Genomic DNA, 15928 nt, shown 5'->3' on the forward strand with positions numbered 1-15928 from the left:
GGTTTCTGTATGCATGCAATGAATCCATGACAACATTAGTAATCATGTAGACTATTAATTATTTGTATACTAATTGAGCCAATTTGATATTGGACACGACAAAGCCTCGGAATGAAGGTGGATTTGGAGCCAATGGGAGATGTCAACAATAGCTATCCTGTACAATGTGGAGAGCAGAGAACTTAGGTGGACTATTCGTTTGCCTCGGTGTTGCTTGTAAATGCTTTCCTTAAATTATGTTTGGATCTCAGTTCCATTCAAACAAAATAATTCCAACTAATTCCAACACATTTGGAGAAACATGTTTGTAATGTTGTTGTGTCTTGGTCAATCTGAACTGCATGGTAACCATAGCCGAAGCTTGTTGGCTTTGTTCTCATTTTTAAGACTAACGTTATTGTCAAGGTCAAAGGTACTGTATAGCTCTTTAAGACAGGAAAACAAAAGGTAAACTGTACATTTTAGACACATTACTCTGTGGCATTTCGAAAACAAACCTCAAAACCTCTATCAGTGTTCTGACCTATGTTTGACATTAGGGTCGTCAAGTATGCATTTTAATGGATTGCAATTGTTGTTTTGAGCACTCCAATATTTATACCTTCTCACAAAAGTATTTGACTGGGACTACTAATCAAATCCCTATCCTAACTTGAACCCTGAAAGGCATGAAAGCAGTCTGCTGAAACATGAAGACTGTAAAAACCAACTGGCATGTGATGCAGGTGTTCAGTCTAAGATAACAGCAACAGGTTTCAAAACTGTATAAAACCTGATGGAAGAAATATATCAACGTTCTCATGGACGTGGAATGTTAATTGAGGCATTTATCATAATGTGGAATCCGAGGTGAACACGGACAGACACGCTGTCTGAATCTGCCCTTGTGTCCCAAGGGTATCCGACTTCAGATCCTGTTCCTACTCTGTTACTACACATCTCCCTGCCTGTACATTAGTCCTCCAGCACGGCATCGCTTTCTACAGCCTACAAGATAGAAAGGGAAAACAACTCAATAGAAGCGATAGTGCAAGGAACTTCTGTCTTTTTTAAGATGACAGAAAACCACCAGCTATTCGTTCAGCAGTGTGTGCTACTGCATATAAATATGCCTGCTGTTACCAATCCACAGCCCACCAGATCAATTCTTCGTAATCCCCTCTTTCAATCATAAAAGGAATGTTTTCTGTCGTCTGAGAAAAAGACAGGTTAACACCCCTCTAAATGAAGGGCAAAAGATATCTAAAGTTTGGTTGGCATCAAGTATGAAGCGATTCATCAATCCAATCTGTGGTTTTCTCAGGAGATCTAGTAAACGGGTGATAAATGTAAGGTGATGATATTTTGAAAATAAGTCCCTCTGTATGGCATTGTGTGGTACCAAGGAACCTCAATACCCATTTGTCACACACTCAATGGGCTCAGGCACATCAACTCACCCCCTGCACACTGACTCGGTACCCGGTGCCCCCTGTATATAGCCTTCTTATTGTTATTCTTATTGTGTTACGTTTTATTTTAGTCTACTTGGTAAATACTTTCTTAACTCTTCTTGAACTGCACTGATGGTTAAGGGCTTGTAAGTAAGCATTTCATGGTAAAGTCTACACTTGTTGTATTCGGAGCATGTGACAAATAAAGTTTGATTTGATTTGAGTGGCGCGGCGGTCTAAGGCACTGCATCTCAGTGCAAGAAGCGACACTATAGTCTCTGGTTCGAATCCAGGCTGAATCACATCCGGCCGTGATTGGGAGTCCCATAGGGCGGGGCACAATTGACCCAGGGTCGTCCGGGTTTGACCGGGGTAGGCCGTCATTGTAAATAAGAATTTGTTCTTAACTGACTTGCCTATTTAAATACATTTAAAAAATGACTTGCTCTCTGGTCATCAGGCAGCCTGCTGTATTGTTTTTGGAGCTGGATTAGGGTTGGAAGTAAGCTCTCTCTGGCTGGAAAGGGGAGTTGTGTATGTCAGGAATGTTGTCAGGAGTCATTTGGGCAGATATACTACAGACTGGGGATTGACGCACAGCCTTATGGGTTCATGGAAAGGACCACAGACAGACTGAACAACTGGCTACAATATGTACCTGATGACTTAATGTTTTGGTGATATCAAATTGCTAGCGCCGAAACCTGTTTGTCAATGATTTTAGGGGAAGCAAGCTGCAGGTTGACGTTTATTGTCATGAGTCTTGTCCTGGAGGCAGAACTGGATGATTTCCCCTTAGATAGTCCAGCTGCAATGTCCAAATTGGCTATATTGTAAATAAAAAAAGCATGTTTTTTTATTTAATTTTTTTGTTGTTGCTTTTAGGTCTTCATTTAACGTTAGGGTTAGGTAAAAAATCAGATTGTATTACTTTGTGGCTGTGCCAGCTAGTGATCACTCTGCAGAGCTGCCTCCAGAACAAGATTCATGACAAAAAAAACTCAGCAAGCAAGCAAGCTGAGAGCTTTCAATTGTGGTGTATGTCTCTATGACACTATGACATGTAGGAGAGTGTGCATTTGACATTTGAGTCATTTAGCAGACGCCCTTATCCAGAGTGACTTACGGTTGTGCATACACTCTTCTACATGCATGTGCAACTGTACAGTCCCATTGGTGAATTGTAGGATCAACAAATTAAGACTTTTTTATTTGAAATGGTTCATCTTTTACACATTAACAGATATTATACACAAGCCTTAGTGGTCTCTTGAGCCCATGACGTGGTCATTCAGAATGGTTATTGGGTGTCAGCTGGGATGGCTTTAAGGTGGAGGGCAAGGTCACACACAAACACCCATATACACTCACACACATACGCACACACACAAAGAAACAAAACACTTACACACTAACAGACACATACACGTAATGCAAGAGGAACTACAACACATACTCTAGCCATCTAATGCACTGTAGACATCAACAGAGAGGGGACTTAAAGTGCAAACAGCAAAAGAGGAGATCCTTACCAGTCTTTTTTACAAACATGAGTGATAGCTACCTCCACTGAAGCAATGATCTTAGTGCGCCACTATCTTTACAAATATGATATCCCTATAGCACAATTATAGCTCAAACGGTGCCTTGTATTAGACAGAAATGACACTGCATAGTTCACCGGTTTGTCTTATACATTATTGCAGTACAATATAACTCCAAGTCCTGTTCTTGGGTATGATTCATGGGTAAGAGAATGGCACAGGAACGTGGGTGGCTGTGTGGGTACTACTAAGTATTAGCTACTATAGGAGGGGATTGTGATGAGTCAATGACTCAGTGAAGATGGGCGAGTAGATTCAACAGGGTGGTCCTACAACAATGATGAGACCGGCCTGTAGTCCAGTTAAACAGGAGATGCAGGGTTAATGCTGTAGAGCAGTAGTAATCCAAATGGAATAGAGTGGGCAGTAGTCCAGATGTAATGCTTCAGGTTGTCTGTAGTCCACATGTTTTCGTGAAGATGGTAGTCTTCAGAGGATACACACCAGGACGACGAACAGTTAAAAGCCGTGGGTGGCCGTCCTATCGCCTCTGACCAGAACATCGGCTATTATTTCCCCACGATTCTACATGTTGGATCGTTCACACCCAGCAGGTGATCGCTAACACACCGCGTCCATCTGTTTATTTGAGCCGTTATTCATTCCGGGGTGTGGTTCTTCTCTGAATGTAGGGGGAACAGCAGAGGGAAGGGGGACGCTGATCAATTCTGGGTCATTGATGGGTTCCTTGGGAAATCCATAACGGGAGGTCTGGCCAGCCCAGTAGGTGTTATCTGTCAGTATGGGTTAAACTATTCCTCTGTGCTTATTATCCCCATATTCTGGTGAAGGTGGCCTGTGGTCCAAATGTATAGAGGGATAAGCAGAGGGAAGGGGACTCTGGTTCATAACAACTTCTGTGGCATGTCCATCATGGGAAGTCCATAGAGTCTATAGGGTGGGGTTGTGAGTCAGTAGGGGGAAAACAGTAACTGTGTATGGGAGGTCCTGACAGGCCCGGGGGCGGGGCGCAGCAGGGCAGCAGGGAGGGTCTGTGTCTGAAAAAGGGTGGGGCCATGGGAGGGAACGTGGGTGGAGCGGAGGCCGGGGAAGGCCGAGCCCATAGCTGCTGCTGCTGATGCCAATGCTGCCAGGTGAGCGGGCATTATCTGGGTTATCTGAGGTTGGCACAACTCCTTCCCCACTGTCAGCTTCACCTGGAGAGTGAGAGTGAGAGAGAGAGAGAGAGAGAGAGAAAGAGAGAGTGCGAGAGAGAGAGACAGAGAGAGAGAGGCAGAGAGAGAGAGCGAGAGAGACAGAGAGCGAGAGAGGGGGAGAGTGAGAGGGAAAGCGAGAGGGAGAGCGAGAGAGAGAGAACAAAAACTAAATCAGTGTCTGAGAGTATGGGTTTGAAGGTCAATGGAGCCCTTTGAAATCGTCTTCTGTATTAGTGATAGGGTAATGGAGCTTCCTCTGAACACCAAGATGGAAATTGTTATGTGCTGTCAATCAACTGACTCATGTATTCTAACCTACTGGGAGGAATCTTTGCTCTTTCCATATAAAAGTGTGTCCTCTGGGTTAATACAGTTGAGGATGGGATTTAGAGGAGTCATTTCCCACAGATTGTCAACCCCTGGGCCTGGTCGCAAGTTATCTCTGTCTGCCACTTTATGAGACCCATGATGGAAACTTGACTTTTCCCTCACTTTTTTCTGCCATTTGGCCCCAGATGAATCCCCAATACATTACACCTTTAGCATGCTGGTCTCAGACCTTCATTTTTACTAGGCCTGTAAAGTCACAAACCGTATCAACTTCATATCCAGGGGCTATTGAATAAACAAATCATGAAGAACACTGTTTTAGATGACAAAACAAGAGAAAGAGATACCCTCAATCTTGTCTCTCACATCTTGGTGACATAGATTTGCGGAGTAGAGACTTTCTGATTGTTTAGGTGATTCCTATGATTCTGTATTTTGTCAGTATTGAGACAAGGAGGGACTTACTGGTTGTGTGGCCTGGCCTTTCGGGGGTTTACTGTAGGGACTGTATTTGGGTTTGGCCGGTTTGCCTGCCGCTCGGTCTTTGTGACGTCTGCTGCTGATGTGCTGGAGGAGAGATGGAGAGGACAGTAAGGTTATATAGTAAGAAAGAGAGTGACTACAAGTGATTGGTCCTAGATTTATTTAAACCTCTACAGGATCGGTGGGTCCCCTGCGGGATGGTTGAGCTAACGTAGGCTAATGTGATTAGCATTGGTTGTAAGTAACAAGAACATTTCCCAGCACATAGACATATCTGATATTGGCAGAAAGCTTAAAGTATTATTAATCTAACTGCACTGTCCATTTTACAGTAGCTATTACAGTGAAAGAATACCATGCTGTTGTTTGAGGAGAGTGCACAGTTATGAACTTGAACATGTATTAATAAACCAATTATGCACATTTGGGCAGTCCTGATACAACATTTTGAACAGAAATGCAGACATATTCTCCTACATTAATTTAACATTTCCACAAACGTCAAAGTGTTTCCTTTCAAACGGTAGCAAGAATATGCATATCTTTGCTTCAGGTCCCGAGCTACAGGCAAGTAGATTTGGGTATGTAATTTTAGGTGAAATTTGAAAAAAAGGGCCAGATCCTTAAGAGTTAAGGGGCTCTAAATGACCAAGGAGGACAGAACACCACTAATTGATTTGGAAGGGTTGTCAGCCGTAGAGGTACAAGAAAATTGCCAGTAAATGCAATATGTCAAAATTGCGGCACTCTAAAAGTCCAAATATATATATATAAAAAATTGAAGACATTTTCCATTCATCCAGTTTTGAAAGCCTACCTACTAATTTGTTTCTATTCATTTAGTGTAATCATTGCTTGAAAACTGTTTTCTGTCATTTCAAGGTTATATTACGTAGGCTTTGTAATCATTTCCAATTAGACACTACTTCAACGAACCCAAGAGAGACAGATACAGCTATACCACTGATAAGAAACATGACATTTTAAATATAGTGAATTCAAACAATTTCCATTAACCAAATTCACAATGTTCACTCATGGAACTGTGGTAATATACTATGGCTAATGTTCATGTAACACCCTGGTGTATCCCACCTGTTTTAGCTGTGTCTCAGAGTTGACGTGTACATCGCAGATCTCACAGTGAAATGTTTTGTTCTGCAGGCCCGTGGCTGCCTTGGTGGGCGGAGCTAGCTTACTCTTGACCCCTGGCCGGGGGAAGGACTTGATGGAGCCCACACCACTCCTGGCCTCTAGCATGGTCTTGTGCTTCGTACCTGGATGATAAAATAGGAAAAAGTGAGCCACAATTAAGGTCTTTCAAGCATTTGCATCCACAGTCCTTTGCCAATATTATGAAACAGCATTGAGAGGCACTGACATTATTTGCCAGTGAATAGACCCTACCAATCAATTGATGGACATGATTGGCTGTGTTATTCACATTCACAGAAGAGTGAACTCTATTTAAGAGCTGCTATACAGGGTTAGCGATCGAGCCCCTCAGGGACAGGAGACCCTGAGAAGAGGGCAGATCTCTCACCGCTGTTATGAGCCTCCAGTTGGGATGCCGAGTTGACGGCCATCTTGCAGAGCGAGCAGTAGAGCAGACGCCTGGCTTTCTCTTCCTCCGTCTCCGGGTCCGTCTCAGCCTCTTGCTCCTCCTCCATGTCTGGTTCTATAGGTGAGCTGGGTTTGGGCGAGGCCCGTTCGTCCCATCCTGTAGCTGAGGTAGTCTCTGTCCCTGTGGATGAGTTGGGACTCGATGCCAGCGTAGGTGCCAGGGGTGGTAACATTGATGTCATGGGTGCCAGGGATGATGCCAGGGATCCTAGGGTTGGAGCCAGTGTGAGCACAGGAGATAGTGGTAGCGGCGATGCACCTGGAAAGCCATCTGCAGAGGGCGATAGATATGCTATTTCAGCAGGGAAGGTACATTAACATGTTACAAGATGACTACTGCACCAAAAATAATTGTCTCATGTAGAGAGATCAAAGTCATATATGGATCAATAAGATCTGATGAGAGAAACAACACAAGTCGTTATAAAAAAATACAGTGAACTGGCTCCTCATTTACCAAAATGACATTTTAGTCTCGGCAGCATCCCCTGATCGATGTCAATTCCTCTCAGTTCTCTCTACTGCAATGACACAGAGTGAAGATCGGCAGCCAAGGGAGCGAATCAATAGTGAATTATGTCGTGCTATTTTAGCGAACCACTATGTATGGCTCTTATTTATCCCAGTAGACGTGTCAGAGAAGCACAATACTGATGGGAGTTACAACATCACTAGACACACATTTATCACAGTCCAAGAACAAGAAATTCATTCACTTTCTGCTATTAAGGTGATTTTGAGAGCAGCTGTTAGTTTTGGTATGTAATTACAAACACAAAAATGCTTTCATTTATTAGTGTTGATGAACGTAAAAGAATGAATGGGATTTGTGACAATTTAATGTAGTTGAATATTGATCAATATTCCAGTGCATGAATTGTAATTGCTTATTCCATAAGATCTCAATTAAATTATTCGAAGACTTTACATGAAGTTTCACATGACCCCAAACCATTTAATTCGTAATACTCTACAATATCCACATTACAATATACACCATTAACTCTAGTTGACACTTTTGATACTTGATATTTCTGTTATATCATGATGCCACTGTCATGACGTTGGCCTCTTTGGGTATAGCAAGCCCCATCCCCCTCTCCCTGCCTCCCCCTTACCTCCTTCAACTAGGCTGCTGTGGTCAGAGAGACGTTGTAAATTCCTGAGAATCTCCTCATGGACAAACAGTATAGAGAGAGTAAATTTTCATAGAGAACAAAATAATTCCTTCCACCTCACAGAACTTGAGGTACGAACAAATTTCATGTTCCGGAGAAAGTATAAAAGATTGGTGAAGAATCCAGCTACAAACTGGTCCGTTTGTCACAACTTGGGGAAGCTCATGGGAGACGGTGTGGTCACATTACCATAACGCTGTTAATATAATAGCCTCAGATATTAGGTTTACATCTAATTGTTGTATAAGATGAATGAGTGAATATGACACTGTTTACACAATTTTACAATGTGATTTTGGACTGTTTAATGAAGGAAAACTCAAAAAGGGAATTGGAGTTAACTAAATCAGAGGATAGCCCCTGAGCCCAGTTAGGGTCAGGCGTCCTGGGACAGCCCTTTTCTGCCATTCCGAATAAAACCCAACTTTGAGAAATTATCACCAGACCATGTTTTTCTCCAATAGGAGGAGACAAAGGTTGTAGACCATTGCTGAATCTTTTAACCATACCACGTGGTTAAACTCTTAGACTATCGATACCGACAGAATAAGAACAAGTCTTTGATATTAATTACTAGTCAGCAGCTAGGAATTCGGTATCATTGAACGCGAAGAACGACAAGCCCCGAAACATCCATTCTATAATGAAACTAATGAATGTCACTCTGAACAATCCACTCTAACCACAACCGAGAGAGAGAGAGAGAGGGAGAGAGACGGACAATTCTAGAAAAGAAACAAACTTTTCACCAGCGATCAAGACGACACACTGAGCGTAAATATATATATTGATTGCAATTGTTCCCGAATGAGTGAGCAAGGATTAGCATTTCAATTGTTATAATTATCACTCTGTAGTCGACCCCCACTTCCCTTTTGTCTAACAAGCCACAATGCCGGTTTAGCCCACTAGGGCACATTCTTCTATCATTTCTTGTAACCACATTTACCTTGTTTGTTTGTTTGTTTATGCATTTCTGTGAATTACTTAGTTAGTAATAAATAAATGATTTAAGACAATTGATGTATGGATGACTCATAGTGAAGACTGGGTTCATGCAGATAACCAACAATTTATGACGTTTGGAATGAGACTAACGTGAGGTAAAGTAAATCATTCTTTAATTCGAAGACTAATTGATCAGATAAAATATCTGAAAAGTTATTTTAGGAAATTATAACTTTGTAATCTGAATATTTTTCCTTGGTGCCCCGACTTCCTGGTTAATTACATTTACATGATTAATCAGTTGATCGCGTAATACTAATTACAGAGAATCTTTGATAAAAACTATGTCTTCAATTTAATGATAGTAAAGACACGACACCACCATAATTAGCATTTGGGTGAATCTTTAATTGGATGGTAATTGATGGTGGGCTTCACATTGTCACCGATTAATACTGTTTATGCTAAGAGGAAAACAATAACAGTGCCCTCACCCCCCTGCAATTATCATCCAGCCTTCTCTTGAGTGCCAGGTATGAAAACACCCCGCAGTCACACTAAGCCAATCCCTCAATCAAAGCCAACTCACTAGAGACCAAGAGTTGTCAACCTACCTCCTTCTGTGGGCAGGTTTTCAGCACAAGATAATGATTTGATTTGTCCTTAAAAAGCAGGGTTAAATGTGTTTTTGTAGTTTGTCTGTCAACATACATGTATTGTGCTTGCATGCGCACATGAGTGTCTCTATACATGTGCTTTTGAGTATGTACTCTCTCTATGTACACTGTGTTTTTGTGGTGAGTATACACAGTATGTTATATTTACAGTATGTGTGTGGTTGTGTACTGTTCACACACAAGCACGGATGTGACTCTTCGTTGCTTCATCTTTTAAACAGGAAATCCCATTTCAGTGACACACCTCCATTTAAATCAAGGGCGGCCTGTTCAAAAGGCAATGTAGGCACATGCATGTGTCTGTTCTTGCATTGCAGGGCACTCATGTTCCATAACGTCATTAAAAGCGCCATTTGCCTTTCGCGAGCAGGTGATTATAGTGTACTTGGCTGGCCTAAAACGCCCTCTACTCTGGGAAGGCTCCAGTAATCCATATCCCCACTCGCTGTGACCTAACTGGCTCTGTTAAGAACTCAATCACCTCTCATTAATGAAGGTAATGACTGTGATCAATCTAGAGAGGCGGCGGGTGGGGACTGACAGCTATGGGCTAAGAGGGGGGGGGGGGGGGTAGTGAGGGAGAGAAAGAGAGAAAAGGGAAGATAAAGGGTAATAGTAAATAAGGAAAGGAGTAAGGAGATGGAACGAGAGCGTGAAGAGGGAAAGAGAGATTGGAGAGGAAGCAACAGTGAGAGAGAAGGAGGGAATGAAAAATACAGTATGTGAAAGAAAGGAAGAGGAGGGAGTGCAAGGGCCCCAGAAGGAAAGGGGGAGGAGAGGAGATCAAATCAAAAGAGGGACACAATTAAGTGAGAGAGAGAGAGAGAGAGAGAGAGGGAAAGAGAGTGGATGCCACAAAGAAAGAGGGAATTCGATTGGGGAAAAGAGACAGCTATCATGACCCTCTTGGAGAGCTCCCCATCTTTTTCGTCATCTGTTTCTGTTTACCCCCCAATTTTGATCTTGTCTCATCGCTGCAACTCCCCAACGGGTTTGGGAGAGGCGAAGGTGGAGTCATGCGTCCTCCAAACATGACCCGCCTAACCGCGCTCCTTAACATGCGCACCAATGTGTCAGAGGAAACACCGTTCAACTGGCGACCGGGGTCAGCCTGCAGGCACTCGGCCCACCACAAGGAATCGCTAGGGCGCGATGAGCCAAGTAAGCCCCCTCGGCCAAACCCTCCCCTAACCTGGATGATGCTGTGCACCGTCCTATGTGACTCCTGGCCACGGCCAGTTGTGGAACAGCCCGGGAACGAACCAGGGTCTGTAGTAATGCCTCGATCACTGCGATGCAGTGCCTTAGACCAATGCGCCACTCGGGAGGCCCACGTCACCTGTTTCTATACCTCTATAGCTCTCAGTTTGCCAAGGATATTTCCTTTGGCGATAGAGCAGAAATGCTCTTCTCAAATCCTTACACTCGTTAGGCTTCCAGGCAATCACAGAGCGCCCCATGATATCTGATTACCTTTCTCAATGATGCTGGATTAAGCGCTTTAATTAAAATGATTGAGCCCCATTATATGCCACCATGACTTAAAGGACAGAAACCCCTCAAGGCTCTGCAGTTGTGAGGCATTCTTTCCTTTGATACAGAAGTGTATTTATAATGTTAGTGATTATCATTTGGATAACAGAGCAAAATTATCTTTGAGATATTTCACAGCAAGGGTCAAAGATCTTCCGTTGACTCATTCAGCCCCTCCTTCCTCATTGGAATTCATTCTCCAGACAAAATCCTTTTGAAAAGTTTCTACAGCTTTAAACCTCCTCAGTACTTCTCACAAATGAGGGTATTTACAGTAAATCATAGTTCCACGCAAGTGAAAAGCAGGTTTCCGGCACAGAGTCATCAGCTTTGCCACTTTGTGATGCAGGTCTGTGTGTAAGGGCGTTTTCCAACTCAGTGCGTACAGATTTGGATCTTTGAATTCCTTGTTGGTTAGGAGACGTGCATGGGGAGCTTTAGTGGTTAACTGATGGCTGAACAAGCCTAAGCTAGCCCCCATGTCCCATGCCTTTTCTATTGTGCAGCTGCTGTCAGTGCAGGCATGGCTCCCCTGACAATCTGCTCCTTAATAGCTAATATCAGGGTACATTTCCTCAGGCACTGGACTGGAACAGAGAGATGGTGACTGCGTTATGGGCAACTCTTCTCTTTCTTAGCCACGTGCATGCGCGCACACATGCACACATACACAGACAGACACCCCCACACACAGCTTGACATGCAGTGGCTAAGTCATTGGATAATCTATACAATCTCACTGTGGCCAGCTGTCAATTCGAAGCCACACACAAGTTCACAAGTCTAAAATACACACACACACACATCCTCAAAATGCATACAGAAAATACATGAACTCACATGTACACAGAATGTGTGTTATAATGGCTCTTTGGCAGAAGTTTTGCATCAACACTGAGATCCCACTATCAAGAGAGACTGCAGTTCCTCTCCCCATTCCTCATATCTGCTCTCCATAAGCCATTTCTCTTCCCTGACCTCTGCTTTTCATTAGAGGAGCTCAAGGGCACTGATATACCGCTAAATACTTCAGCCCTAAAGATAATGTGGCGTTTACCCGCCTCGCCAATTAATTTCCCTGACATCTGAGCACATTAATATTCATTACCCAACGCCACTTTTGACAAACGGATGCTCCCACGCTTTGTAGACACGACAGTGAGGTGGAGGAGAAACCTGCTTGTTTTGTTTTGGGAGGTCAGTGATGAAAATGATTTATGGCTATTTGTTCCTTTCCCGGTACAGTGTTTAATGGTCTGTCTTTGAGGCCTTTCAGGGTCTTATTTTTAAACATTTATTTTGTGAACAATATTTTCCACATAGTGAGATGTGGGCTTGCTCTTGAAACACACCTATGAGTGAGCTCTGGACTGCATTTCTTTAACAAATGCATAAATATTAAAAGATATACTGGCTGAATAAACTAAAGCTTGTTTTGGAATTCACTAGGTGTGTACCAGACTGAAGGGTGATCTCACTATCGCTCTCGCTAAAGGGGGTTTCAATTAAGAAAACATGAGGAGGACCAACACATACATTCACGAAATCCCCCATTGTGGAGCAAACGTTATATTAAAAAGTTACCTGGTATACTCTACCTTCACAACTCCAATCAAACTTTATTTGTCACATGCGCCGAATACAACCGGTGCAGACCTTACTGTGAAATGCTTACTTACAAGCCCTTAAACATATACGCCCCTAACACAGATATTCCTGCTTTCATGCCAAAAATGATAACCCTGTTCAATGAGTATTGTGTTTCCTTTGGCGTGGTGGCCGGAGATTTTAATTGCACCCTTAACCCAACCCTAGACAAATAATCTCAAGTCCCCATCACAAATCCTAGATCTGCAAAGATGTTGAACTCTCATACTAAAGAGATGGGACTGATGGGACTGGAGAGTGAGTAATAGCTCATCTATGGACTATACATACTACTCTAATGTCCATAACACCTACTCCCGTATAGACTACATTTTTATCACAAACAGTATCATAAATTCAGCCACGTGTACAAACGGACCCATAGCACTTTCAGATCACGCCTTTGTCCACCTCCGCTTTGACCTCTGCAAAAACATCCCGAGGTCAAAGAGCTGGAAATTCAACACCTCCATGTTATCAAACGAAGCGCTACATACATTGGTAACTACATGGATAGACAACTACACACAAGACAACAAAGATTCTCTTGTTTCTCCGGCCACAATGTGGGACGCTGCCAAAGCCACACTAAGAGGTCATCTAATTGAATATGCTTCCTTTAAGAAAAAAGCAATGGAAGCACACAGGCTAGATCTTGAGAGGGAGCTGGAACGCTGTGAAAGAATACATAAACAATCCCCAGACAGCACCTCCTGGAGTCAACTTAAAGCAGCCAAACCCAAACTGAATTTGGACTACACTTGGGAGATTTAAAATAAGTTTTCTTTACCAAACAGAAATACCATGAGTATGGCAATAGGCCGAGTAGATTGCTTGCTTACCCATTTAAAAAAGAGCAGTCAGAGCGTACAATCACGACTATCTGAACAGCAGAAGACGAGGTCACATATGACCCAAAAAATATCAATTGAACTTTTCATGATTTTTACCTCTGAGAGAAAACACACAGAGGCAGAACTCCACTCCTTCCTAGAGGGACTCTCGCTACCTAAACTATCAGATACCGACCAAGAAGATCTCAACTCCCCCTTCACTCCTGAGGAGATCCTGGAGGCAATTACCTCCATGCCACCTAACAAGTCCCCAGGCCCAGATGGATTCCCCAGAGAGTTCTACAAAGCTTTATGGCCCCAGCTCCGCCCTATTTTCATGCCAATGCTGGATGATTTTTGCAAAAACGGAGTTCTCCCAGACTCAATGCACACAGCTCGCATTACAGTGTTGCTCAAAAAATACAAAGACCCTCTATCCTGCTCGTCCTTCCGGCCCATAAGCTTGTTGGATTTCGACAACAAAATAATTACCAAATTGCTCGCCAAAAGACTAAACACTCTTCTTCCCAAAATAATAAAAGCAGACCAAACTGGATTTATTAGAGACAGATACTCTTCTGGTAACATTTGCCATCTTTTTGATATTATTGATCAAGTAAACGCACAGAAGACCCCTGTCCTGCTGGCTTCACTGGATGCTGAGAAGGAGTTCGACAGGATGGAGTGGAGCTTTCTGTTCTCAGTCTTAGAAAAGTTCAATATGGGCCCAGACTTTATTAAATGGATCAAATCACTATACTCTCATCCAAATGCCATGATGACTAATAACGGACTGAATTCTGAAAGATTCCCTTTGGGACAGGGCACAAGACAAGGGTGCTCGCTGTCCCCCCTGCTATACTTGTTGGGGGCGGAGCAGCTAGCAGAGTTGATAAGGAGCAATTCAAGTATTACGGGTGTTTCTGCAGGCGGCCTGCAGCACAAGATTTCGCTTTACGCGGATGATGTCTTGCTCTACATATTCAACCCTGAGAAATCCCTCCCATTTTAGACACAATTGCTCAGTATGGCAAGTTTTCAGGTTATAAGATACATTTGAACAAATCCCATGTCTGCCCTCTCAATATTACACTCACCAGCTCTATGAAGACACTATGTCCTTTCCAATGGAAAACACAGGGGTTTCAATACCTCGGGATCTTCATAACACCAGATCTGAATAGCCTTTTCAAGGAAAACTATCTTCCACTCCTGGACCGAATCAAGAACGATCTCCAAACCTTGATCTCCCCCCCAATTAGCTTAGTAGGAAGAATTAATGTCATCCGTATGAACATCCTCCCTAGACTGAACTATTTATTTCAGATGCTCCCATGCTATCTCCCAGTTTCCTTTTTCAAAACAACTAACCAAAGCATCACCAAATTTATATGGGGCAATAAAAAACCTAGGATCAAGTTCTCCACTCTATCGAAACCTGAATCTAAGGGTGTTCTTGCCCTTCCCTCCCTTCAATTGTACTACTGGTCTGCCCAAATCCGCAACATGCTAACATGGATCACAAACAGACAAGAGTCAGCGTGGATTCAGATAGAAGCCCAATCCTGTGGTTCATTGCCACTAAGCTCAATTATATTCATTAATAACTTTAGTGAAGTGGGCAACATAGCCAAAACCTTTGTGATTTACAGCACCCTACTAGCGTGGAGGGACTGTAAGAAATACCTTGGCATTTCCTCCCAAATATGTTCTCACTCGCCCATAGTAGGCAACCCAGACTTGCCAAAAGTCCTGAAGGATACCAACTTTAATCTTTGGCATACTTTTGGAATCAGGACCTTTTCAGACCTATTTCATCAGAAAACCACCACACTGAAATCTTTTCAAGAGCTCTACAGTGAATTCAATGTGCCAACATCCCATTTTTTTAAAATTGTAAATATCTTCAAATTAGACATGTCATTTCCTCATTTACTTCCAAGAGGAGGTTTAGAACTTGAATGAAGTTGAATGAAGTTGAAACCCTTCTTGTCACAGCACAATCCATTAAATGCAAAATCACTTATATCTATAGACTCCTTTCTGAGAAAGGAGGCTCCTCCTTTACTCCTTTGAAAATAATCTGGGAAAAGGACCTTGGTCTGACTCTCAGTGATGAGTTATGGGAGGAGGTTTGCAACAGGGTATACTGCTCCTCTACTAATGTAAAAATGAAAGAATCTAATTACACATTTTTGTACAAATTTTATTACACTCCTTTGAGACTCCATAGAATGAAAACAGTTATGTCTCCTAACTGTAAAAGATGTAACTCTGAAAGTGGAACCTATATGCATGTATTTTGGAACTGTAGAGAGATTGCCAGATTTTGGTAATCTATACATAATGCTGCACAGAAAATACTAGATGTACAGTTTGAAATGACCCAGTGTATCTATCTTAATGCCCAGCATGACTTTGTTCTTGATCCTGACAGAGAAAATGTGCTTATGACTATTACATACTTTGCTAAGAAATGTAT

At 42.7% G+C, this 15928-nt stretch overlaps 1 protein-coding gene across 2 annotated transcripts in view; it reads right to left on the minus strand.

The window, feature by feature from the left end:
* Positions 1-2624: 2624 nt before the first annotated feature.
* Positions 2625-15928, minus strand: part of LOC109902014 (zinc finger protein 385D-like) — a 47136-nt gene continuing 33832 nt past the window's right edge. For both annotated transcript variants that reach the window (XM_031790208.1, XM_031790211.1), the window contains exons 5-8: positions 6551-6901; positions 6103-6284; positions 4990-5091; positions 2625-4194 (exon numbers count right to left, since the gene is read on the minus strand). In XM_031790208.1, coding sequence (XP_031646068.1) covers positions 3949-4194; positions 4990-5091; positions 6103-6284; positions 6551-6901 — 881 coding nt within the window. In that variant the 3' untranslated portion in view covers positions 2625-3948. The remainder of the gene's footprint in view (positions 4195-4989; positions 5092-6102; positions 6285-6550; positions 6902-15928) is intronic.

Source organism: Oncorhynchus kisutch, linkage group LG2 (assembly GCF_002021735.2).
Source record: "Oncorhynchus kisutch isolate 150728-3 linkage group LG2, Okis_V2, whole genome shotgun sequence".
Classification (NCBI taxonomy): domain Eukaryota; kingdom Metazoa; phylum Chordata; class Actinopteri; order Salmoniformes; family Salmonidae; genus Oncorhynchus; species Oncorhynchus kisutch.